The 22,911-nt window shown below is 47.3% G+C and overlaps 2 protein-coding genes and 2 non-coding genes across 7 annotated transcripts in view; 3 read left to right on the top strand and 1 right to left on the bottom strand.

Annotated features, from left to right (window-relative positions):
* Positions 1 to 307: 307 nt before the first annotated feature.
* SIRT4 (sirtuin 4) lies at positions 308 to 8,322 on the bottom strand. Of its 3 annotated transcripts, XM_077187838.1 has the most exons (6): positions 8,263 to 8,322; positions 5,489 to 5,994; positions 4,564 to 4,858; positions 3,264 to 3,467; positions 2,649 to 2,821; positions 308 to 430 (listed from the first exon to the last, which is right to left on the bottom strand). In XM_077187838.1, exons 2-4 carry the CDS (start codon positions 5,986 to 5,988, stop codon positions 3,315 to 3,317), a joined length of 948 nt encoding a protein of 315 aa, XP_077043953.1. In that variant the 5' UTR covers positions 5,989 to 5,994; positions 8,263 to 8,322; the 3' UTR covers positions 308 to 430; positions 2,649 to 2,821; positions 3,264 to 3,314. The 3 variants fall into 3 exon arrangements, with proteins under 3 accessions (XP_077043953.1, XP_054501790.2, XP_077043952.1); XM_054645815.2 differs by lacking the exon at positions 308 to 430 and having other exon boundaries at positions 2,058 to 2,821; XM_077187837.1 differs by lacking the exons at positions 308 to 430; positions 8,263 to 8,322 and adding an exon at positions 8,008 to 8,256 and having other exon boundaries at positions 2,058 to 2,821.
* A 1,343-nt stretch (positions 8,323 to 9,665) lies between these two features.
* On the top strand, positions 9,666 to 9,806 carry LOC129128685 (U4 spliceosomal RNA). Its single transcript, XR_008535327.2, has one exon. It is a non-coding gene; the product is annotated as a U4 spliceosomal RNA (small nuclear RNA).
* Positions 9,807 to 10,427: 621 nt separating this feature from the next.
* Positions 10,428 to 10,568, top strand: LOC129128684 (U4 spliceosomal RNA). Its single transcript, XR_008535326.2, has one exon. It is a non-coding gene; the product is annotated as a U4 spliceosomal RNA (small nuclear RNA).
* Positions 10,569 to 14,766: 4,198 nt separating this feature from the next.
* PXN (paxillin) overlaps positions 14,767 to 22,911 on the top strand; it is a 44,892-nt gene continuing 36,747 nt past the window's right edge. For both annotated transcript variants that reach the window (XM_054645776.2, XM_077187797.1), the window contains exon 1: positions 14,767 to 14,866. In XM_054645776.2, coding sequence (XP_054501751.2) covers positions 14,854 to 14,866 — 13 coding nt within the window. In that variant the 5' untranslated portion in view covers positions 14,767 to 14,853. The remainder of the gene's footprint in view (positions 14,867 to 22,911) is intronic.

Genomic DNA, 22,911 nt, shown 5'->3' with positions numbered 1-22,911 from the left:
GCAGTCACAGGGGAAGAAGCACACTCTAGATGGTGGATTTAGTCACCTTCACTCCACTGAACCTCACAAATTCTGCATGCCCTGGGTTTTGGGTCATTTTCCAGAAGTAATGAACAAGCAGGTGTGTCAATAGGAGCAATCTGACTGTAAGATGTGGGAGGCTGCACTTAGACCACAGGCACCAAACCCTCTGGGCCATTGCATTCTGTGCTGCCCTCACTGGAGCTCAGTATGTGAAATACCTTCCTCAGACTTCTGGACTCAGTTACAGATGGCTCTGAGAATTTGCCCAGAAACAAAGACAAGATTTGCCAAATAGGAAGTAACTTTTATTTGCTTTGGGTAACTCCAACCCCACTTTCAGAGGAGCAGAAGAAAAATCCATTATAACGTACTCTCAGCTCCTCTATCCAAGCTTCAGGAAGAACAGCTGTAAGAAAAAGAGAAGAGCAAAAGCTGTTGATTCAGCTAATTTCATGTCATGGCTTTTGGTGTAGGAATTTTAGGCTCTCTCAGGCATTTCTCATGTGAGCAAACTTAATGGTATCTTGGGGAATATGTTAAGAAGTGAAGTGTTCTGATCCTGTTCTAAAAGAGGTCAATTTTAGTACTGCTAGATCAACTTAGCAGAAAAAAGAAGGAACTTCTTCATCTCAACCTCATATAGTTGTTGTAGATATGCTCATTACCATATAGTAATAAACCATGCAGAGGAAATTTACTGTTATTTTCATTTATTCTGACTCATTGTCCTGGTGGCTTAAAAGTACAGTGAAGTTGGGGGAATGACTCATCTGAGAGTGATGCTGAAGGCACACCCTGACTCCTCTCCCACAGGCTCAGCTGCAGAACAGGAGAGCAGGCAGGGGTAGATGAGGGAGCTTTAGTTACCTGTCACAGAACTCATTCCAAGACTTGTTTTAGACTGCTTGGCAATGCTCCCACACCTTCTCAAAAGGCTGGCTCTACTGGCACTGAACCTGCAGCCCCTGGTTTTGACACAGCAATGTGGTGTAAGGTTCATGGAGGGGGAGAAGATGATGTGGATAGTGAGAAACTCAGCCCCAGCTCCTCTGCTAAGGAGGCATCAGCGTCTCTTCTTACAGGGAAAGCCCCTACATGTAAACATGGTGTAGGTGGAGACTCTGCTGTGCTTTAGGCATGATTTCTGCAACAGCTTTGGTTGGTGGGACAGCTGTACTGTGACAGGACTGCTAAAGATGGAGAGAGATCTGTGAGCTTTGCTCACTGCCAAGCAGCAGAAACCTGAGTCACTGCAAAGTGGAGTCACCATTCAACGCAAGCAGAATGCAGGTGGGAGTCCTGAACTGTTCTTGCTTGGCTTCAAACTGAAGCTGTCTCTCCTCTAACCCAACACAGCCAAAGCTTGAAATGTATCAGGCATCTTAATGCCTTCTGCAGAAACTGGATGCCTTATGTATCCCTTAGATTCTCTGCTTTATTTGCTCTCTCCTGGCATGGATTTGAATCAACAACAAAGCAAAAATGAACTTTGCATCCTGTGGTCAGCTGTCCTTGCTTTGCTACTCGACCTTTTAGCAGATGACTCTAGCATCCTTGTTTCCAACTGCTTGTTACAGTTCTTGTCAAAATATTAGTCCAGGATGCGTTACTTGAAGTAGGAGGGGGCACTTGGAAAACCCCAACAATTAAATCCCTCAGAGCTAGAATGGGGGAGTGAGTGGTGGTTTCATGAAGAAGGTCAGGTCAAACTGTTAGTGTTCTAGTTTGTGCCAGGTTCTGTATTTTACTCTGTGGACAGTTTGACAGAGTTTGCAATCCCATCCTGAAGATCAACAAAAAATCATTACCCAGTTAGTGATGGATCTCCTGTTAGGAGTGTGGAAATTGCACCTTTCAACAGAGATTACCTCCTGAGGGAGACCTATTGTACAGATTTAATTGTATTTCTCTCTTAATTCATCAGCTGCTAGTAATTGCAACCTGCATTTTTGCAGTGGAAAAAAAAGAATCTAAACTAGCTATTGAGAATGTACTTAAATCATGGGAGGGAGAGAAAATTACAATGCAAAGAGTCTCAGTCTTCTAAACAATTTTAATTGATTCCTTAGCTATTCATTAATTAATAACATCTTCAAAAAATGCATTCTGGAAAATGTAGTGGCCTCACTGAAAGTAGTGCTGGTCAGATTAGCTTCAAGTAACTCCTCCGGCATCTCAACAATGTTTAATTTTTCAAGGGGTCAGATAGGAAGCAGTTTTATTTGTCAACCAACAGTTGAGAGAAATGCTGACTTCCCCTCCTTGCTGGAAGACATCAGCCCTTATAGTTTGTGCTTCCAACTAATCTGTTACAAGAGCAGTGTTCTTGTTCAGTTTCTATTTTGAACCTTTTTTCTTTATAGTGACCACTGCAGTTCCTCTTGCCTCCTTTTCCTCTTTGCTCACTCTACAGTATCCCACCAGTGCACTGGATCCCCCAGCAGTGTCCCACATCGCCCTCCTGTGCTACAGCCTCAAATTACCTGGTCAAAATCCCCGTCCCACCCTTCTCCTCTGGGGACAATTATAAAAAAGGTTTTTTGTCCTCAGACATGGCAGTCCAATTATCCTGTCCCAGTGAATTAACAGGCACTGTTTAACGGCAAGGTAAGGCAGAAAAGTACTTTTTTTTTCATCCTCATTCTGTTTCCTGATATGTGAAGATGGTTTCAGTGGAGAGCACTGGTGAGGCTGACACGTGTGACGCTTGCTGCCCTCTCCTGGTGCCCTCAGCTGCTGTGCACTGCATCTCACAGCTGCCTCTTGGATTGGAGTTTTCCCCTTTCTGAGATGAGTCCTGCAGGAGAGGCAGAAAGAAGCTCCTTTATCGACTAAATTGATTATTTTGAACAGCAGTGTTTGATTAGGATTAGCTGGACCAATTCAATCAGGAACAGCTTTTGAATTGTGAGGCAATTCACTGCAAAGGCAACAGTTGTGATCAGGTGATCCCCTGTAGCTTCCTGGTGGTAACTAATGGATTGAAATTCTGCACTACTGAGTCTTCTGGATACTCCTACCCAATTCTCTGGGAGTGCTAGCACTAAGTATGTTTCTTGTTTATGATCATGGGAAACAGTATCGTGGCCCATCAGAGCAGACCAATTACAGATTAAAATTTACAGCCACCTTTTGGTGCAGTGAGGGAACATTTTGTCAATCAGCACATCTCAGCCTCAGCATTTGCCAGGAACCCATATTGTTACCCTGAAAGGTGACTGACCAGGGAAGGTACCCACCTTGTAAAAATAACTTTAATCCTGCTAGCTACTGAAGCTCAGCTGGCTGGGTCATGTGCAAACAATCAAAGGCAGCAGCTCTCCACAGCGGAAATTCAGCTTTAAGGATGCAAAGTGATCCAACCTGGTGGGCCCAATGTTAAGGACTGCAATTGGCAGCTTCTTCTCCCGGGCAGCAAGAGCAAACCTGTAACCAGAGTACACCTGCAGGAGTAGCAGAAAAAACAAAAATACAGGCAGCTTAGGCAAAAGAAGAGTTACAGAAAGGAATAAAATAGCTGCCATTGGCAATGGGAAAAGGGCTGTACATACATGCTGTGTTAGGCAGCTGCACTGAGCTCAGGTAGGAAATGTCTTCATTCAGGAGTGCACAGAATAGAACAGCTTTTAACCTCTGTCAGTGAAGGATTTGCAGTTTCATAGAAACTGAAACTTCAGAGCAGATTGAAGGGAAATGTCCTTGTCTTTTAGTAAATCTCTGCAGCAGTTTTTATTAGTTATCACAGGTACTTAAACGCTGCACTTTGATGGTTCCTGCACAGCCCAGCTAAGGTAGTACAAGAACAAACCTAAGGCATTTCAATCATTCCTGTACAGAGGATTATAAGCTTAAGAAGTGCAAGCTTAAGGAATTTGTATCCAGTATCCTGAAGCCAAGAGAATCACAATCAGGCAGCCTTGGTTTTATCTTCTTCTGGGAGGTGTTAAGAGTAAGGGTTTTTTTATGTAATAGAACTTGTTCCTGGAAAAAAAAATTATCTTACATAAACACCATTACAAAAGCTTCTATGGGTTTAGAAGTTACCTTACCTTATAGATAAGAGGCTAGTGGAGAAAACATATTGTGATACAAAGGACAATCCCAAGCAGCAGAGATATTTCAGCTCTCTTATTGAGAATTTAATAAAGAATGAGAGGTCCTAAACCCTGGTATTTTACACAGCGTGCCATGAGGCCTAAAAAGCTACCAAAGGCTAAAAATTTCAGGTAAAAAAATGTGAGGAATGAATTGTATCAGGTATCTTCCCTTTAGGGACAATTGTGACCTGATGGAGGAGGCAGCAGAGAGAGGTGTGAGTGGAGGTATTTACAGCAGCATGAAGTAGACGGGCAAAGAGTGACAGGGAAGCCCAAACAGGTCACCCATCAAGCCAGATTCTAACCACAGTAAAAATGAAATACAAAGAAGGTCTGCAAGTGCTGGTCTGATCCACAAGCCATTTGTAGTCCTAAGCTGTGGGACCAAGGATCATTGCAGGCAGAGAAGCAGGAATGCAGTTTGGGAGGCAGACCTACTTACCTGCATAGAGGATCCTGCTATCAGCATGGAGTCTGATTCTGCCAGGCGCTGGTGTACAAAACTGACTTTTTCCTGGCTCACTGTGTCTCCAAAGAAAGTCACATCAGGCTTCAGGATCCCACCACACTTACGGCAGGCTGGGACTTGGAAATTGCGCACCTGCTCGTCCGTCAGGAAGACATCCCCATCCGGAGCCACCCCAAACGCTTCAGCTTTCCAAGTGGGATTCAGAGCTTCAAAGTGCTCCTGCAGCTCAGAACGCAAGATTCGGTCTCCACAGGCCAAGCAGAAAACCCTGAAAATTAAGGCAAAGTCTTAATAGAGAGTTTCAGGTCAGCTGAAGATCTGGAGACTCTAACTTGTTCCTTAGGAGGCCTGTCATAATTTTCCACATTTATTTACCAAATAATACAGGTCAAGGAGATGTCTTTCTACTCTGTTGCTTTGTAGGAATGCTCTAGAGGAAGTGCTTTCAACCCTGCCATGCATCCTCTCTCCCAGTTCATGCTGTGCTTTTTCATCTAGAAATTTTGGGTGATCCCAGACAGGCTGTGATGGCCCTTCTCCAGTACATATATCCCATGCAATTCTGGAACTATCCACTCTGCCTAAGGTAGATAATCCTTGTATCCTCATGATCCCTTTGTTCTCTTTACTAAGAGGACACCAAGGAAAGGGGAAATGGATGCAGGTTTCAAGGAAAGTGATCCAAATAATGCTCCAAAAAATGGAGTGGTGGTCATGTTTCTTAAATACCATGCTGTGAACAGCACTGGGTTGTGATTTTTTCTCCACCCCAACCCAATACCACCTTTGTGTCTGTCATCTCCAGCAATGCAGTGTGAAGATTTTGCCTCCTTTCTCAGCAGCTGGCAGTGCAGCTGTGTCAGTCAGCACTGACCGCCCCCAGTGCCAGCAGCTGTACCTGTGTGTGCAGCCGTGCAGCTCCGTCATGCGCTGGCTCCCGGCTTTGGTGTGAAGGGCATCCACGTTCTGGGTCACCAGCCAGTGCAGCTTGCCCAGCTTCTCCCAGTCCCTCAGCACCAGGTGTGCCTTGTTTGGCTGGTGGGAGGAGAACTGGGGCCAGCCCACAAAGTTCCTTGCCCAGTAGCGCTGCCGGGCGCTGGCGCTGCGGACGAACTCGGCGTGCTGGACAGGCCGTCTGTCTGTCCTGGCGTAGAGCCCCACTCCCTCAGAGCGGTAATCGGGGATCCCTGACTCGGTGGAGATTCCAGCTCCAGTCATTACAAACAGCCTCTTGGAGTTAGAAACAAAGCGCTGCAGCTCCTCCACTTCTGCAGGATCTGGGGGAAGACAGGCTGGCACAAAAGTCAGGTTTGGAGAGGCTCTGGATACAGAACGGGATCTGCAATGATGCAGTCTGACAGCTCTGAAAATGCCACACCACTTCCTGGCAGAGAACATGTTCAGCTAAAAGGCAAGAACAGAACACATGGAAGGTAACAGAAAGCAAAAAGCATGTCCTTAATGCCATTTGCTTGTGATTCTCTGGGAAATTATGCTGTTAAATATTCTTTGCTCTCTTTTTAGTAAAGAAACAAATTATTTTGGAAATGTGAACTAAAACTCAGCATGCAAGTATGTTCTTTTGGAAGAGGGGAACACTGAGAACAAAGTTAACAACTCTGACTTGCAGGGTTCCTGCTGTTCTACCCTGGTGTGAAGGATGGCTGCCTAAGAGGGCTTGTAAAGAGTGCAGAAGGACCTGTGCATGTGAAGCCTTTCCCAGGTATGTGCAGCAGGCCAGAGGAAATGGCAGGAAAGCCAAGCACCCCATCCCAGAGGCACTGGCTGGTTCCTCCCCAGAAGAGACCCTTGTTCTGCACTTTTAAACACTCTGCCTGCTCCAAATCAGTCTTTTAAATTTACCCCATCCTTAACACATGTTGTAGGAAGGGAGAGAAAAACAACCTCAAAATGTTTTTTTTTCCCTGACGAAGGCCTTGACTGGAGTTACTCCTGTGTGGCATGTTTTGGTTGTTTTTTTTTTTGTTTTTGTTATTTACAAAGGCCTGGTGCAGAACAGGCCTTGAAATGGGACTGAAGATGATTAGGGCACTGGCTAAATGCCTCTGGCACCTTCTCTTCTGTGGGTGCCACCTCCCAGAGTCACTGGGGAGCTGGACGGGCACTGCTTTGCTTCTCCAGCAGACACAGGAGCTTTCTGAGAGAGAAGGGATCATCCAAAGTGTTTGGGGAAGAAGGAACTGCCTGGCAGGTAGGAATGGGAGGGACACCCTGCTTTAAGGGAGGAATGCCATGCCCTGCTGGGGCAGGCAGGATGGATGGCTTTGCTGACTAAGTAGCCTGGAATTGTGTGCAGGACCTGTTGAGACACGAGTGCATGGGTTTGGACTTTGATTTTGTTTGTGCTTTTGAGCAGTCTGCAGTTCTTTCTCCATTTCACTCTTTTAAAACTACTCTTTCTGGGCCTTACTGTGGTTTTGCAAACAATGTACAAAAAGCTTTGAGAGCAACAGTCCTGAGAATTGACTGTCTGGTATTTCTGCCTCCTTAAATCTCCCTAAGCAGGGGGGCTTGTACAAGATGTGGAGGACAGAGGAAGAACTTTATTTACTGATAAAAGGGGATGATCTCCTGAACATCTAAACTTCAGATGTACTTAAATATTGCTCTGTTTACTGTAAGACCTAGTACTGGTGGGTAACTGAGGGCTTACATACAGCTGAAGTTGAGGTGTTCAGCTCCAAGCACTGTGATGCTAAATTGTTGCTAGTGGCAAAGGGTAGATTTGCCTCAGTTAGTCTTCAGTTCTCAAGGCTTTTTGTCATCATCAGTTGAAATGCAGGGAAGATTGGACAGACTCCACAGTCTGAACTGCTTTTTGTATCTAAGCAGTGATTCTGTTTGCAATGATTTTTGCTTTGTTTTGCTGTTTAGCAGGAGTCGTGTTGGGCATTCCCTCTAAAGAGGTTTAATTTCCCATATGAATTCATTAGAAGGGACAAAGGCTCCCAATAAACTAATTTGCTTTGAGAGTAACTTGTGTCATGATGCTCCCCAAAGGCTGTTAAGCCAGCTTGATGGTAATTAAATTGCTTTAACTGATGAAAACTCTTCATTCCTGCCCCTTATCATCAAAAGATCTCTCAGAAGGAAATGTTCAGAGGCGAAATGAAATAGAAATATAATAGGGGTTGGCCCACAAGAGAGAGAAAGCAAAAATTACAGATACATTTGAAAGGTGCTGTGAACCAGGTAAGGACTATGGAAGAGAAAATGTTAAAGGATGGAATATTTCTTGTCAAATACAAAGCTGCTTGTAAAATGAAAGTGCTGAGATTAAAAAAAAACCAAACCAAAACAAAACATAAAACAACAAAAAACCAAGAACACCAAAACAAAAAAAGCACCAAAACCCCAACAAAACTACTTTACATAAGTGAAACTCTTTAAACGTACCTACGGAGATCTGAGGCTAGAGTTTGTTTTTAGCACACACCCAAGATGCTCCATAGGAAAAGATCAGGCAAGGTTAAGGTAGAAGAGAAACAGGATCCTACAAACGGCTACAGGCCAGAAATCCAAAGGGACCCCCGCGCCATAGGGACCCCCACGTGTCCCTTGTGCTGTGACAGCGGCGGGGACGGGGTGGCAGCCGAAGCGAAGCCGGCTGGTGAGAGAAGAGCGGTGCGGTGACCAACGCCGAGAACTCACCTGTCATGGTGCTGCCTCCCGGCCGCGGAAGGACGGGGCTGGCTGCCGGAAAGGGGAGCCCGCTGGGAAATGTAGTTCACGGGGAGAAATGTGCACCAAGCACAGAGACTACAGCTCCCATCAGGCAGAGGGGGAGCGAAAGGTGCTCCCGACATCCAAACACCTGAGGCAGTTTGAGAGCGCTGAGAGATTCATAGCAGCCCTCAGGGAAACGTGTGAGGTTAAAATCCGAATTTATTGGGTACAAATGCATGCGATGGCTTTGCTAAAATGCATTGTAGATGCTTGTCGTTATAAAATATGTGTTTTCTTTTAACCAATACCAACATGTTTTAGGCTTAAAATGTGGCTAAATAAATTACTGAAGAAATATCCACTGAGGGCTGTTAAAGATATGTCTAGCTTGGGAATTAGGGCAGTGCAAGCCTGTCTGCTGATGACTGTGCACCCTGGCAGGAACCCATCTCTTTGCCTCCCTGCTCGGTGCAGGTTTCAGGCTCAATAATCACCTGATAATTTGTTTAGTTTGCCTGGCAATAAGGAGTTCGTGTTTGGTTTTCTTCTTTTTCTTCTTTTTTGTTTTGTTTGGGTTTTGTATTTGCTTTGTTTTTCTTCAAATGAGGCTTATATTTCTGAGGAACAAATAATATGAGGAAGGCCAGACTGCTGTATGGTAGCAGCCTGGGGCACTGGATGCCCAGCAGTCTTACAGACAATGTGCTCTTTCTAAAGATTTTGACTGCTTTTCAAATGCATTCACCAAAGAGCTCTTGCTAAACAGTTCCAAACATTGCAGAAAGTTTTAATCCTTTTTTTTTTTTTTTTTTTGGTCTCTTACAGTAATTTAAAAAACCAGGTGAGCCTGAGCGTCTGTGTACCAGTGTGTAATTCTGTGATCACAAGGAAGAAGAGCATCCTGCAGTGCCTGTCCCTCTGCCCCTGGGCTTAGCTATGGAGTGCAGCCTTCTTTTTGGCAGCTTCGTGAGTCTAAACGACTTTCAGTGATCTATACTTTAGGAGTTTAAACGTGTTTTAAACCGTTGGGTGATGACTTTGCTTTGGTGGCACCCGACAGACGCCCTTTCTCCCCGGTGCTCCTCGAGAGCGCCCCCGCTCCTCCCAGGATGGAAACCCGCGATTTTTGGGCAATGTCCCCGGCTCGAGCAGCGCCTTCCCGGCCGCTCATTACCATACTGCCCTCCCGGCAACCTCCGCGGGTCCCGGCGGTGCCACGGGCCCCCGGTGCATCCCTCCGTGGCCTCCCGGTCCATCCCCGGGTGCCGCAGTGTTGTGCGGGCTGCGGGCGGGGGGCTGCGGGCGGGGGGCACCGGGACCCTCGGCAGGCGCTCTGAGCGCGGCGGGAGCGCGGCGGCCCCGGTGCCGGGAGGGAGCGAGCCCATGGCAGCCTTGCGCAGTGGCAGTATCGTAGCCGATGAGGGTATTCCGAGGCGCGATTATTGCTAATTGAAAACTTTTCCCAATACCCCGCCGTGACGACTTGAAATATAGTCGGCATTGGCAATTTTTGAGAGCCTCTACGGAGGCGGATCTAGCGTGGTTAAAAGATAGATGTTCAGAGAAAAGAAAGGGCATGGGTTCAAGCTTTTCGTTCTCAGAGAGGGAGATAACTCGGCAAATTTAAGAGTCTTGTTTTTAGAAGTGGGGTAACTCAGCTTATGCGTTACTCCACGTCTAGTTTCATTGATAATTTCTCGTTCAGCACGTTAAAAAAAAAAAAAAGACACCGAATTCTTTATGAAAAGCGCGCTCAGTTTATTGAACAGTGCCCTGTGCTGGAGCAGGCGCGGGCATGCTGGGCAGGAACTCGAGCTGGGATGCGCTCCCCGGCGCGGTGGCCGCTCGGGGCTGCCCTGGCTCGGTACACCGCGGATGCGCGGAGGGGCCCCCTCGTTCTGCGCGGGGCTGCCCGCCGTGACGTCACGCTTAGTTTGCATATTCCCTCCCAGCAGCCTTTGCGGGTGTACCGGGGGCCCAAAATGGAGCGCAGAACGGAACCCCCCCGGTTCCGGCGGAGCGCGGGGGGCTCGGGGCAGGCGGGGGGCACAGCCGGGAGGGTGCAGGCAGGAGCGGGCGGGCGGCGGCACTCACCGCGAGCTGGGCGGCAGCCCCGGGGCCAGTGGCGGCGGCGGCGGGGTAGCCCCGTCAGCTTTGCGCAGTGGCAGTATCGTAGCCAATGAGGTTAATCCGAGGCGCGATTATTGCTAATTGAAAACTTTTCCCAATACCCCGCCATGACGACTTGAAATATAGTCGGCATTGGCAATTTTTGACAGTCTCTACGGAGACTGAAAATTCTGGTGAAAAATAGATCAAACTCAGATAGAGGATATCGGCTTAAAGGATGAATGGAGCGGGGTTCTACCTCGCGACTGGAGAAGTCTAGTATGGAAGATAATCCGGTTTTTGTTCTGTCGGCGCTGCCCTGGTTTGCTGCCGCCGAAACAGCGGTTTAATAAAATGAGGGCGCTGTTAAATAAAAAGCTCGTTTCTTTTTCTCTCAGAATTACTGAAAAATGAATCGGTCAGCGAAAACGGAAGTGGAGAGGCTTAGGTGCGGGAGAAAGGTTTCTGGAATAGCTCTTGTAGAGCAGGATCCTTAGGAGAGCTCAGCCTCTCAACAGGCAGGGAGGAATCTAGGGGGAGTGAAAGTCTGAATCGTGCTTCCCCAGCTGCAGAAGTCCTCTAAAACCCATTAGGGAACTCCTAGTGTAAAGTACTGTAAACTCCATTTTGTGTGCAATTCTTTATTGACATCACTTGCTTTAAGAAAAAATAAAACAATAGAAAAAGGCTCCTTATTGTCAAAGAAACCTTTCCTCTGGAAAAAGCAGCTACTGGTGCCAATGCCTATTATAAGTAAACCCATCCTTTCCTAATTTGCAGCAATTGAGTAGCTCGGCAGGCCCTGCAGAGGGAGAGTAGTGACCACTGCCCAGCAGCTCGGCTGGGGCTGTGCTGCAGGTGGGAGCAGCTGCCCTCTGTCACTCTGTGTGAGTGAGGTGAACCTTCTGCTGCTGACAGCCTGCCTCTGCCATGCTCTGTATGGGCAGAGAATCAGATCCACGTGTGCCATCTGATGCTCCTGCCCTGCCCTTAGACCCTGAGCTGGGCAGCTACTTGGAACTTTGGTAGAGTAGAAAACTTAGTAGTGAACATCAGTGTTTCCTCTTAATAATTACTATTATTTTTTAAATAACATTCAGTCATGCTGGGATATCATACACAACAGTGACCAGGAGTGACAGTGAAACCTCATAGATTGCCTTTGTCCCCCCATTTGTTCCTATTGCCAGCAACATCACTTGAAATCAAACCCTGAAGCATAGGGATACCATTACCCTTTGGCAGAATAAGTCACACTGGTAAATAGCAAAGGCATATGTAGTTTGCAGTGAGTCATACACTTCAGGTAATTTCTTGATTCTTATAAACTGTGTTGGTAAGTATTGGATCTGTCACTTGGTTGTTTCTCATTTTTGCTGCCAGAATTTGCTATCTGTGATAATGCCTTGGTGTGGTGCTTTCAATCTCATTGCAATGTCCTACATCCAGAAACCAAGTTTGTGAATTTTGCTGTAATGGATCCTTTCAACAAGTGTGAAGTTGGACCTCGAATGTGGGAGTTGCATGTTGTGATTTACTGCTATTGCCTGAAACCTAAAGCTCCAATTGAAAATTTTTCCCTTGCATTCACCTGAAGAAAGAGCAAAATGCCCTTGCATGATGTTCATGTGGCACAGCACAGAGGGCACACACTGCAATGAAGGTGCTGTCATTGCTCTGCAGTTTCAAGTCACTCTCTGGAAAGTGCACAGGTAAGTTCTAAACATGCCTCACAGGCCAGTGGAGTTTCATTTCTCTTCTCTGACAGTGATTGAAAATAATGATGCTTTTCTTTGGTGGTGTTATGAAATGGATCACTCCTCTGTTTGGCAGCCAGTCTGAAATGACAAGGCACTGGTGGATGTTAATCCATCAACTCTGAGGGTCTTGTGTGTGGTCAGTGGGTTAAGCTGCCCTTTGAGGGACTTGGTCTGTAACTGGTAAATAAATGACTCTTCAACAAGAGGGAAAGATGCCTTGAGCAAGTACTCTGGCTGCGGATTGTGTGGACTCAGGAATGCTCTGAACATGGATTGTGTGGAGACAGGAAGCCCTAAAGTTCAACATTTTGTTGATGTTGACTCACTGTATAACTTCATTTCCAGTTCCCAGCCCTGTTTCCCTATATCTGCAAACGGGGGTGGTAACTTCTTGTTACACCTTCTGTGAAAGACAAGGGTAAATCAAAATGTCTCAGCACAGGGCACAGCATAAGAGGAAGGCTGTGTATTTCTAGCAGCAAGCAGGTGTTTGTGAGTCAGGGAGAGTCTGAGGCAAAGAGCAGGTCAGTGATGAGGCAACAGCAGTTCAAGGCATTGGGAAGGACAGGGCTTGAGCCCACACCACGGAAGAGTTGCCTCAGCAGCTGGGGTTTTAACCTGCCCCTACTCCTTCAGCTCTCGTGGGAGGGTTAGGGACTGGCAATTTTAGGTAAGAAATGTCAATGTGTGAAGAATTCAGTTATGAACAGCACCTGGCTGTGAGCAGGTTGGTTTAAAAGCAGTATGCCTAGAGGATAGTATCACTCATGGGACAGCCCTGTCTCCCACCCCACCTTTCAATGCAGTGCACAACCCATAGGCAAAGCTTTAGAAACAATGACTTTATTTTTTCGTTTTTAACACTGAGCATCTTGGACATAACCTATTTCTTGTGGGTGCAACCCTAGCTGGTTTTATGACAGCTTATTTTCAGCCCTGAGACACAATAGAAACTGCTTTCTTGATTTACATTCACTTCCAGACTCCCAAAGGACATCGTAGGAAGCTGAAAATAAAAACTGCATACCAGGCTACAATATGAACAGAGCACAGCAGGCACTTTATTTATGCAGAGGTAAAAATACAACCCAAGTTGAGGCACATGCTTGTCACATGTTGGTGGAGGAAACATGCAGACCCCAGGAAAGGACATGTTTCTAATGACTTCAGATCTGCTCTGTGACCAATCAGTGCTAGTGGTTTATGCTGCTCCACCTGGAGACACGCATCCTGAAGTTGTCATTGTAAAGCCAGTGATGGATTTTGAGAAAATTTAACAGTCCCTCCAAATAATGTTTTACATTTTGCTGAGGCAGACCAGCAAGGGGGATGTCAGGTGAGATCTTTGGCATGGATGGTGAAGCATGCAGTGAAAGTCTTTACTTACACTTGTGTTGTACTTAGATCTCAGTAAGGATATTATTTCTCCAATACAACTGTATTTGGAGTAAAAGCTGGAATGAATTTCTTGGAGGTTTTTGACTATTCATAAGCATTGGCTGGGATGAGGGAGGAGATATTTCCCTGCCCCCCTAGCGATAATTCCCATTAAAGCATGACTTAACACAGGAAATAATGATGTCTGACTTGTGCTAGCAGGGGAAACTGGGCATGTTTGTGCCTAGAGAGTAAAAAATACAGCACTGGAGATTGCTCACAGCTGACCTCACGGTCTCTGTTTAATGGAAATACAATTCCGTAATCTCAGCTCAACAACAGGACATGTGCTGTTCAGTTCTGGGAACATTCTCTGGCTTGGTAGTAATTTTGTAAGGAAAAGAGCTACAAGAGTCATGTTTCCTGGATCTTCGGCAGTTCCCACACTGATATTTTTTGGTGTATCTCTCATCAGATTAAGAAGTGAACATTTGGGCTGAGCAACTGCCTTTACTGCCATGTCAACTTGGCTGGAGCACAGTGGGAAACAGTAGCTCTGATGAGGGTTGGGCTGTGCTGTGGCTCAGACAAAGCAAGGACTTTGCTGCCTTGGAATGTTGTTCTATAGAGGTTTGAAAGGAAAAGCATGTGGGAAATGATGGTTCAAGATCATCACATGAGAAATCCAGGTGGGCTGTTATAGTCCTTGAACACAGCAAAGGAGAAGTAGCTGGTGACTTTCCTGTATGGTGGCCACAGCTTATGGAAAATTGGTCAGGAAAGGTTTCTGCTGCCCAGCTTCCCTGGGATGGGGTAAATCAGCTGAGGCTCTGAAATGTTTGTTTGAAGGTTTCGGGGCACAGCCGCAGCACCCAATAATCCCGGTGCGGCCGCATCAGTGTACCGGGAGGACAATTCCTCTGGGAAAGGCTCCTGCAGGGCACAGTGCGGGGCTCGTGTCGCGTTCCCGCTCAGTCCCGGACGCGCGCGGGGCCGCAGGAGCGGGGCGGCTCCCGTGCGGCAGGACAGGCTTGGCCCCGGGGTCCGCGCCCCGCGGGTGGCGGCTCCGGGCGCTGCGGCCTCTCCCGGCAGTCCCGGGGCCGTTTCCCAGCCCGGGGCCCCGACCCCGCTGCTCTGCCCGGCCCGGGCTGGCGGTTCCCGCGGCGGCCGCCAGGGGGCGGCGCGGGGCGCGCGGCGGGGGCGCGCTGGCGGGCGGGCGGGCGCGCGCGGGGGCGGGCCGGGAAAGTTGCGGGCGCTGGGGCGGCGGCGGCACCGGCGGGGCGGGAGCGGCTCCGGGCGCGGCGGCACCGGCACCGGGCACGGCGGCACCATGGACGACTTGGGTGAGTTCCGAGCTGCGCGGGTTCCCCGCAGCGGGGGCCGCCTCCCCGCCGCGCCCCGGGCGGCCGCGGCCCGCCCGGCCACGCTGCGCCCCTCGGCGCCGCGGGGCTCGGGCCGCGCCTGTCGCTCCGGGGACGTGTCGCTCCCCGCGCACCGCGCCGGCCAGCCCGGCTCCCCGCCCCGCCCGGGCCCCCGCGGCTGGGCTGTCCCGGGGCCGCCGCCCGCCCGCAGGCGGTGGCTGTCCCGGCCGGGAAGGGCGTCCTGCGCTCCTGTGCCCGCAGCAGCGCGGAGCGTACTCGGGTTTCAGCAAACATCGCCTCCCCTGCCCCGCCGCAGCCTCTCCAGCCCGTTCTTGGGCGAGATCTGAACTTTGCGCGGGTATGGAGTGGGGAGCCCTGGGGGGATAAGCGGAGCCCAGCCGGGCTCGGAGCTCATCCTTGTCCTCCCTCTGCCTCTCCCAGGTGGGCTGCATTATTTGGTTTCCCGAAACCGTGTAATGGAGAAATGTCAGGCAACTGGTCTCAAGGGAAAGATCTAGAGAATTTGAGTTCCTTTGGTACCAAGCCGGAAAGGGTGTGGATCTGCCAAAATCCCTTGTGCTCTGGGAGGCATTAGGACGACTGAGTTCCGCTTATGAAACTGATTAAATCAGACACTGGGGAGGGGCTGTGATCCGTTACTTCCATCCTACCTTTAATAGAAACCAGACGTCCTGTCGACATATAGTCCAAGAAAATTGCAGGTTTATTTCTGGACCTGGAAGCTCACATTATGGTGCTGACATTAAGCTGATGGTCACACCTTCAGAAAACAGACTTTGAATTGGGCTAATGATAAAACTTACAGGGCAAGGAGTCCATCTGCTGTGTGGCTTTCTGGTGAAAGGTGTGCCCATGGAGGAGTCATCCTTGGGGAGTGAAACCCTCTGCTTTAGTGAAGTAGCTGTTGGTGGAAACAGAAGTAATTTCTACTGCAGCTTCTTCTCATGGTTATTGTTCCTTTAAGTGGAGACAGCTCTGTTTACCTTTTCTCATATCCCTCAATCTGGTTATCTCTTGGAGATGTGGTGCGAGTTCCTAGCGTGTTCAGGAATGCATTGCTAGTCAGAACAGGATTCACCCGGGATTCTGTGTATTGACTTGAGTAGCGCTTCAAGGTGAGCATACAGGTCTGTGTAGGGCCAGTTTAGTGTCTCAGCAGGATGCTCTTCAGTAAACCATGGGAGCCTCGCTGTGCCCACTGCAAGAGCTGCATTCCTGAACAGTGGTACTGTGACTTCCCACTTGTTGGAATAGGCTGCTGCAGTCCCTTAACATTTTTTCTTTGCTCTGTAGGAGAATTAGAGGTAAACTGCAAAGAAATTGTGAAAAAGATCTGAAGTTGTGCCTGGCTTGTTTTTCTGAGCTCTGAAGTGTATTGGGACAACCAGAAGTTAGAACTTTTAGTCTGAGCAACTTGATTTCATCAAGTCTTAATTACACTGCGTCTGTCTCAATTTTTGTACAGCCTTTCAGACTGGACAAGATCTAATTGACTGTAGGCAGCTGAACAAAACAAAGTGTGACCCTTTCTCTCTGTAAGCTTTTCTGTAGTGTACAGAATTCACCACGGAAAAGCACACCAGCTGTTTTCCCTCTGTGAATCATTGTTAGCCCAAAATGGCTCACTTACTGCTCTAAAGCCATTCACCTTGGGATGCACACATAATGGAACTATGCTGTGGTGATACAACTCCCCTGAAATAAGTCAGACTTTCGAACTCAAGTGAGAGTTGTTTGTTTTTCTTTCCTCATTATCTATGGGTGGATTATCTGAGTTGTGGATTAACTGTGCCATGGATACAGACATCTGCACTGGCCCTGTCCAGAGTCAAGCTGGTTAGGCAGGACTTGTTGGTTCAGGCACAGTGCCATGTAGACAAAGCTGCTCTGCTTCCAGGGGCAGTTTTGGCCCAAAAGGAGTTTGATATTGAGCTGGGACTTGCAGGTTCAGAGTTGATGTCAAGTAAAATCAGCTCAGATACTTCCATGCCTCGCTTCTCAATCTGTGTGGCGCAGAAATGAGCAGTGAGTGAAATGCCTTGCTGGGCAGGAGTGAACCCTCACAGAGACCATTGGTGTGTCTGTTCTTAACTCCCTGCCTTTATCAAAAATCTCCTCCCTCTCCCTAGAGTTGGAGGATTTGATCAGTGTGCACATGTCCACTGTAAAATGAAGGTCCAGAAGTATCTCAGTTTGGTTCTTGGACTGGAGAGTTTATGAAATGTATGAGAATGGATTTGTCTTGCTTTGAGGATTAGTTTGGAGTTGAAAAAAAAATCTTCATTCCCATTTCCCCCCTCCCCCAGTGTTGAAGAAGCTCACAGAGGAAACTTTCTGCAGGCTGGATCTGTGCACCCAGTTGTTCTGGGGGAGCCTCCGTGGCCCAGGACACGCAGTGCTGGGGCTGGATGGAAACTGGAGCAGCCCGTGGTGGGAAGGGGGAGGAGAGCAGCTGGCTGGGCTTGTCTCCCTCCAGATTGTGTCCCTGCAGTCTCTCTGAGGAAGCGCCTTTGCGGATGTGCTTGGAGTTTGACAGGAAGTTTGCTGAATGAATTTGCCGTCCTGCAGTGCTGTAAATTGGCACAGAGAGCACAGCTTTGTCCTCAAGAGTGAGAATCCAGATTTGGGGCTCTTGCCCCTTTCAGGGGATTGCCAAAGCACAGCCTGTGCTTCCAGCACACAAGTGACCATCCACACATTCTCACTTCAGACAATATGAGACACTGAACTAGATGTTGAGTTACTGTGGTGCTGCCTTGTCTGTGTAGGATGAGGGAACAGATCTGTTAGGATCTGCTTGTTGCAGAGGAAGAAACCTAATTTGTAGAACTTGTCATGTATTTATGGTGAGAGGAGTAGGAGAAGAGAAACTTTACATTTGCTTTAGTCAGAGTACTGTTTTGATTTTGACTCCAGAAGTTTTTTACAGCCTTTTTCTGAAAGGATTATTTGCAAATACTACTGGGAAACCTTTTGGTAACTCCAGACAGAAATGGCTTTTAGAAGCTTTCATTTGATGAAATTCTCACTTCTCTACTGCTGTTTAAAAAACAAAATTGTTTTCAAAGGCTTCAGATATTTTTAAACTGGATTTTGCAACCAAAAACAAAACAGCATTCACCAGAGCTTGTAAAAGGTGTTTTACAAAGAAGTTATATCTGTTTAATGGGGACGTGTTTATGGCACTGTTTTGGCTGTCCACGTCAACTACATTGTGAGCTGTTTTGTTTAGGTGTGCTTTCTCACTTCTAGAAGGATTTTTCTTTTGCATAAAGTTTTTCTAGCAATTTGACTTCAAAATTCTGGGTTCATAGTTCAAGGGCACAAGAGATTTTGCTTTATTAGTTGTTTTCCTCTGTTTTAGGAACTCTAATCCACCCTCTCTTCAGTGCTTAATCCTCTCAAGATTGACTTTAAAGAGAGCAATCTTGCCATTGATTTTTCATGGGAGTGTGGAGGGAGGTGCATGTGTTTCCATCTGTCATCTGTCCTAACATTTGGAAGATTGCTGTGCTCTGCAGGGCGGTGCTGTCTGTCCCTCTCCAGAGGGGGATGCTTGCCTGTTTCTGACTCAATTCCTTTCGTCTGGGAGTCAAATGCTGTGGGTTTTGGGGTCACTTGGCTAAAGTTTGCTGTGAAATTGCTTAAGGTCAGCTACGCCCAGGAAATGGTATTGGGGGAAGCACTGGTAAAGTAATTTGGTGCCTTGGCTTTCTACTGGCTCAGATTTCTGAGTCCTTCCTGCTGCTGGGCGAGAAGGCTGTAAACAGAACTAATGCTCTGCACAATGGGGTTCTGACTTGTTTCAGCTCCTTAGCTGTTGTGACCCCTCGTAAAACAGGGACTTCATTGTCCTGAGCAGCTCAGACAGGGAGTCCTCTGCCTCAAGCAGTGTGCGATGCAGAGAGAGGCTTCTTTTCTTGTTGCTCTATTTCCACGGAAAGGCTGGACCCTGTGCTGTCTTTAGCTCCTTTGTCCCTCTCTGGGAGAGGTCAACTTATCCTAAGTGTTCAGCTGCCCTCCTGGTTAAAACTGATCCTCCGACACCATCTCTGCCACTGGAGAAACAAATGGGAAACTTCTCATACATCTTCATCTCTCTCCCTCTTTCTCTCTCTCTCTCTCTCTCTCTCTCCCTCTCCCTCTCCTTTTTCTTCCTTTCCTAGGGATCACGATACTTCAGTTTTTCTGGACCCCTTTTTCCTCACCTCATGCCCTTTGAAGTCTATCTGTTATATGAAACAAGTTGTGAAACTGTAGAAATGACAGCTAAAATTTTAAAGTCTGGCAGCAGAACAAGGACTAATAATGCATTTCTATTTAGATCAGAGTTGGTTTTCTGATCTGCTGCTCAGACTGACAGATAAAAACCCTTATATTAAAATTAGAGGGGGTAAAAAGGCTGTCCCTGGTCACAAAACAAATCTAGTTTGAATAGAACTAATGTGTTAGTTGTGATACCCAGAATCTGATGCAGCTTTGGAGACAGCCAGAGCAGATTCTGAATGCAGTTGTGAGTGCTAGTGGAAAATCAGTGCGAGTGAATAGGAACTCTGGTCCCAGTTTCCTGCTCTGGTCTCAGCCTGTGCTTCCCTCTTTGTGCACTGATCCTGTGTGTCCCTTTTTGTCTGATGCGGAAGCTGTTAATGAAGATGCTCTTCTGTTCCAGCTGCCTGAAAGTGAGACATTGTCTGTGGGAAGCTTTCTCACTCTGTGATTAGGGAATGAGTTCCTTGCTCACTTCAGACCTGTCCTAACTAACTGAGGTTTAGTAACAAACCCTGGGAGTACCGGTTATCATGACTGTTAGGATATTGCATTGTAAAATGTTAAGTAGGGAACTGTCTCATCTGTGGCAGGATTACTACATCCACTAGTGCAGAGTAGAAGCAAGAAGTGGCACCATTACTTTCCACTTTGGTTGAAGTTGAATGGGTTAGAGAATAAGTTGTGATCTCAAATTGGTTTCACCTGATTTAAGCTGGCTGCTGAGGTGTTCCCTGTGGCCATCTCCTTTGTTTGTGTCCACATTAACTGTTGGACAGTTAACTGCATCACAAGCTGATTCTTCTCAAAGTCGTTTTTTTTCCATGCACAGTGGACTGGGAAGTGAGGCTACCTCCTTCAGCTGTGGGTTATGTTTAATATAGCATAAGGTAACCATTTCTCCACAGCCTCAAAAATGTACCCTAACTTAAGGCATGTTGTTTCTCTGTCTGTGAAACAGGGGTAATTACTCCTTACCTGCAACGTGTGGTTATGTTGGTTGAGATCTTTGTGTTTCTGAAATAGCTTCCAGCTGAAAAGCTTCTTTCAAGCTTTTCTGGTCACCATTGCTGGAAAAGTTTACAGTGGCAAGTTTAAATTAGATTTACAAGTTTTTATTCCGTTCTCAGGCCTGTTGAACATTCCCTCTGTGCCTTTCTGATTGCTCATCCTTTCTTCACCCCCCATTATGACAGGCTGTGAGTAGGGAGAAAAGATTTTCTTTCCTTTCCAAGTTCCCCGCAGTGGCTCTGCCCTCGTCTTTCCCTTTACCACAGAGCGTCATGAAGTCATTCAAGGAATGTTGTGTGCTAAAGATATACCATAAAAATAGGAGGTGGGGGATGACTTCCTTGTATCAGTTTTAGCTGTTTTTCCCATTCATGCTCGTTCTCTTTGCAAATGGCCCCAGAGCAGCAGCAACCAGCTAGGTGTTAAAATCCGTGCTTTCTCTTCTGGGCATGGGTGTTTTTAAATCCCAATGAAACAAACAAGTTGAAATGGGAACTGGAGTGCTGTGGAACAAGTTTGGTGTTGGTGTTTCAGTTACAGGAACTGAGTCCCTGAGGTTATGTGTTTGTGCTGTTTAGGAGTCTGGTAAACTTTTTCTGCTCACACAAATGCAGCTTTTTCTTTTAGCAGACAGTAACTATTCTGAATTTACATGGGAAATTTATCTAAGCAGTTTGAGACAACTGTAAACTGAGGAGCCAAGAGAACTTATGGCAGGCCACAGGGGGAGGCAGCCTGCATTGTTAGAGCTTGGCTCCTTTTTCCCTGTGCTGGACTGTCTCTGCACTGTGGACAATTTCAGTTCAAGTTATTTAAATGATGCTGAGATAGTCTGAAGTTGTCCAGTGCAGCTTGTCATGCCACTTCTCACAGTGTTCTCACTGTGCACATCTGCAGAGATGGCTCTGCTGGGTGAGGTACTGAGTGCCTGGCTGGCAGCGTGCAGTGGAGTGTAGCTTGATTTCTTGTGGTTTTTTGCTGTTTATTGCATGTGTTTAAACCTCTAACATTTTGCAAATCATTTGAAGAACATAAAAAAAAAGTAAATGGCACTCCAGGGAATAAACCTTCTGAATGACACTCTGCATGGGGAATTGTGCTTTAAATGGCTCAGCTATAAATCAGACTGTATGGGGGCTCCAGGAATAAACCAGTCCCGTGTTTTTGTCACAGAACTGAGCTGGCAGACAGAATTAATCCTGTGTCTGTCTAGATGCCTCACAGGATCTTGCTTTATTTCCATTGCTGAAGAGGAAGGTGAACAGAGAATTTCACTTTGTGCCATGGGGAAGTTTGTGGTTGTTCAGGGACTGTGGTTAGGATGAGTTTTAATAAGAGCAGGAGATGGTGAAAGAAGCCAGAGGTAGAAAAAGGTCATGGGCAAGAGGGCTGTAAATAATTTGCCGTGGATTAGGGGCTTAGTACTCCCTTGTTTTTTCCTCTTTCATGGTCCTAAACCAGTTCAGGGCTTCTCTGTGAAAAGGTTTCTTTTGGGTTGAAGCCACTAATTTCAGCTGGGTCAGACATAAACGCCTAGGGCTAACTGCATGTCACTTGAGGCTACTGGTGCCCCATGAACTGGAATAAGATGATGGCTTGGCTGGTCTCTGTTGCTCATCTTGTTTTACCATTAGTTGCATCCATTGCTAGGTTTGGGTTGGTTTGTTTTGGTTTTTTTGCTGCCTTTTGGGCAGAGGTGATCCCCCAGAGGAAGGTGCCTAGAGTAGTGTTTCTGGTTTGAAGCTCCTGTTCATTATGGTTTTATATGGGAGACTTTTTCTGGGCTGTGTAGGCCTGGTCAGGCAGTGTGACACACAGCTGGAACTATTCTGCCTGGCTGTGAGCAGCTCCAGCAGTTAGACAGGATCCCTGCAGAGAGCTGGAGCACTGGGGGAGGGAATGAAATGCCATTTCATCCACGTCATGAAATCTCTTATCAGTGGCCAACTCAGTGTTGTGAGTGGGTGAGCTGCACTGGTCTGAAGAAGCTGCCTTTTATTTCTCCTGTGAAAGATGAGGAGCTCAGCACTGTCAGTCAGGCTGAGAGCTGGGCAGTGGCTGTGTGGAGTTTGAGATGAATTTGTCAGTCAGGTTCTTATAACCCTAAGCTTGTGGTTTTCAATCTATCCTGCTTGTGCTTAATCTGAGATTCGCTGCTTGGCTGTTCTGAGCAGTTTGCTCGGGCAGTGTCTCACAGCTGCTCTGGCATGCTGCTCCTGTACTTCTTAACTGCTTAAATCCAGTGCCTCCAGCACCTTCTGTCTTGGGGTCATGCTTAAAAGCCTTGCTGTGAGTTTGAGAGAAAATCTGTTAGGTTATCATTCATTTTTCTAGTAGGGTTAGTTAAGGGCTTCATTTGTTGGATGCTACTTTCCCATCAAATGCGAAGGAGAAATCTGCTTGAAACAGATCACCGTGGTGTGGCTGTGGTGATGTGAGACTGAGAGCTTCTGGGCTGGCTGGATCTGCTGGAGCCCCCTGACTCTGTTGCTTGGCTCTGGAAAATGCTGTGTGTGGGGTGGGAGAGCCAATGGGGCTGTGAGGTGTTTGGAGCAGTGTCCTGTGCTTGGTCTTGTCCTTGCAGGGTTGGGAGGCTGTTTGCTGGGGAGGAGGGGCTGAAGGAAGGGGCTGGGGGTGGTGCAGGGAGGAAGCTTTATGTAATTCTTGGCTGGCTTTTGAATAATTGTTTTAATGAAATGGAATGCAGTGTATTCAGTACTTGCTTGGCA

The sequence above is a fragment of the Agelaius phoeniceus genome, chromosome 18 (assembly GCF_051311805.1).
Source record: "Agelaius phoeniceus isolate bAgePho1 chromosome 18, bAgePho1.hap1, whole genome shotgun sequence".
NCBI lineage: Eukaryota > Metazoa > Chordata > Aves > Passeriformes > Icteridae > Agelaius > Agelaius phoeniceus.
Note: the sequence above shows the minus strand (reverse complement) of the source record. Positions and strands in the feature narration are given on the sequence as shown.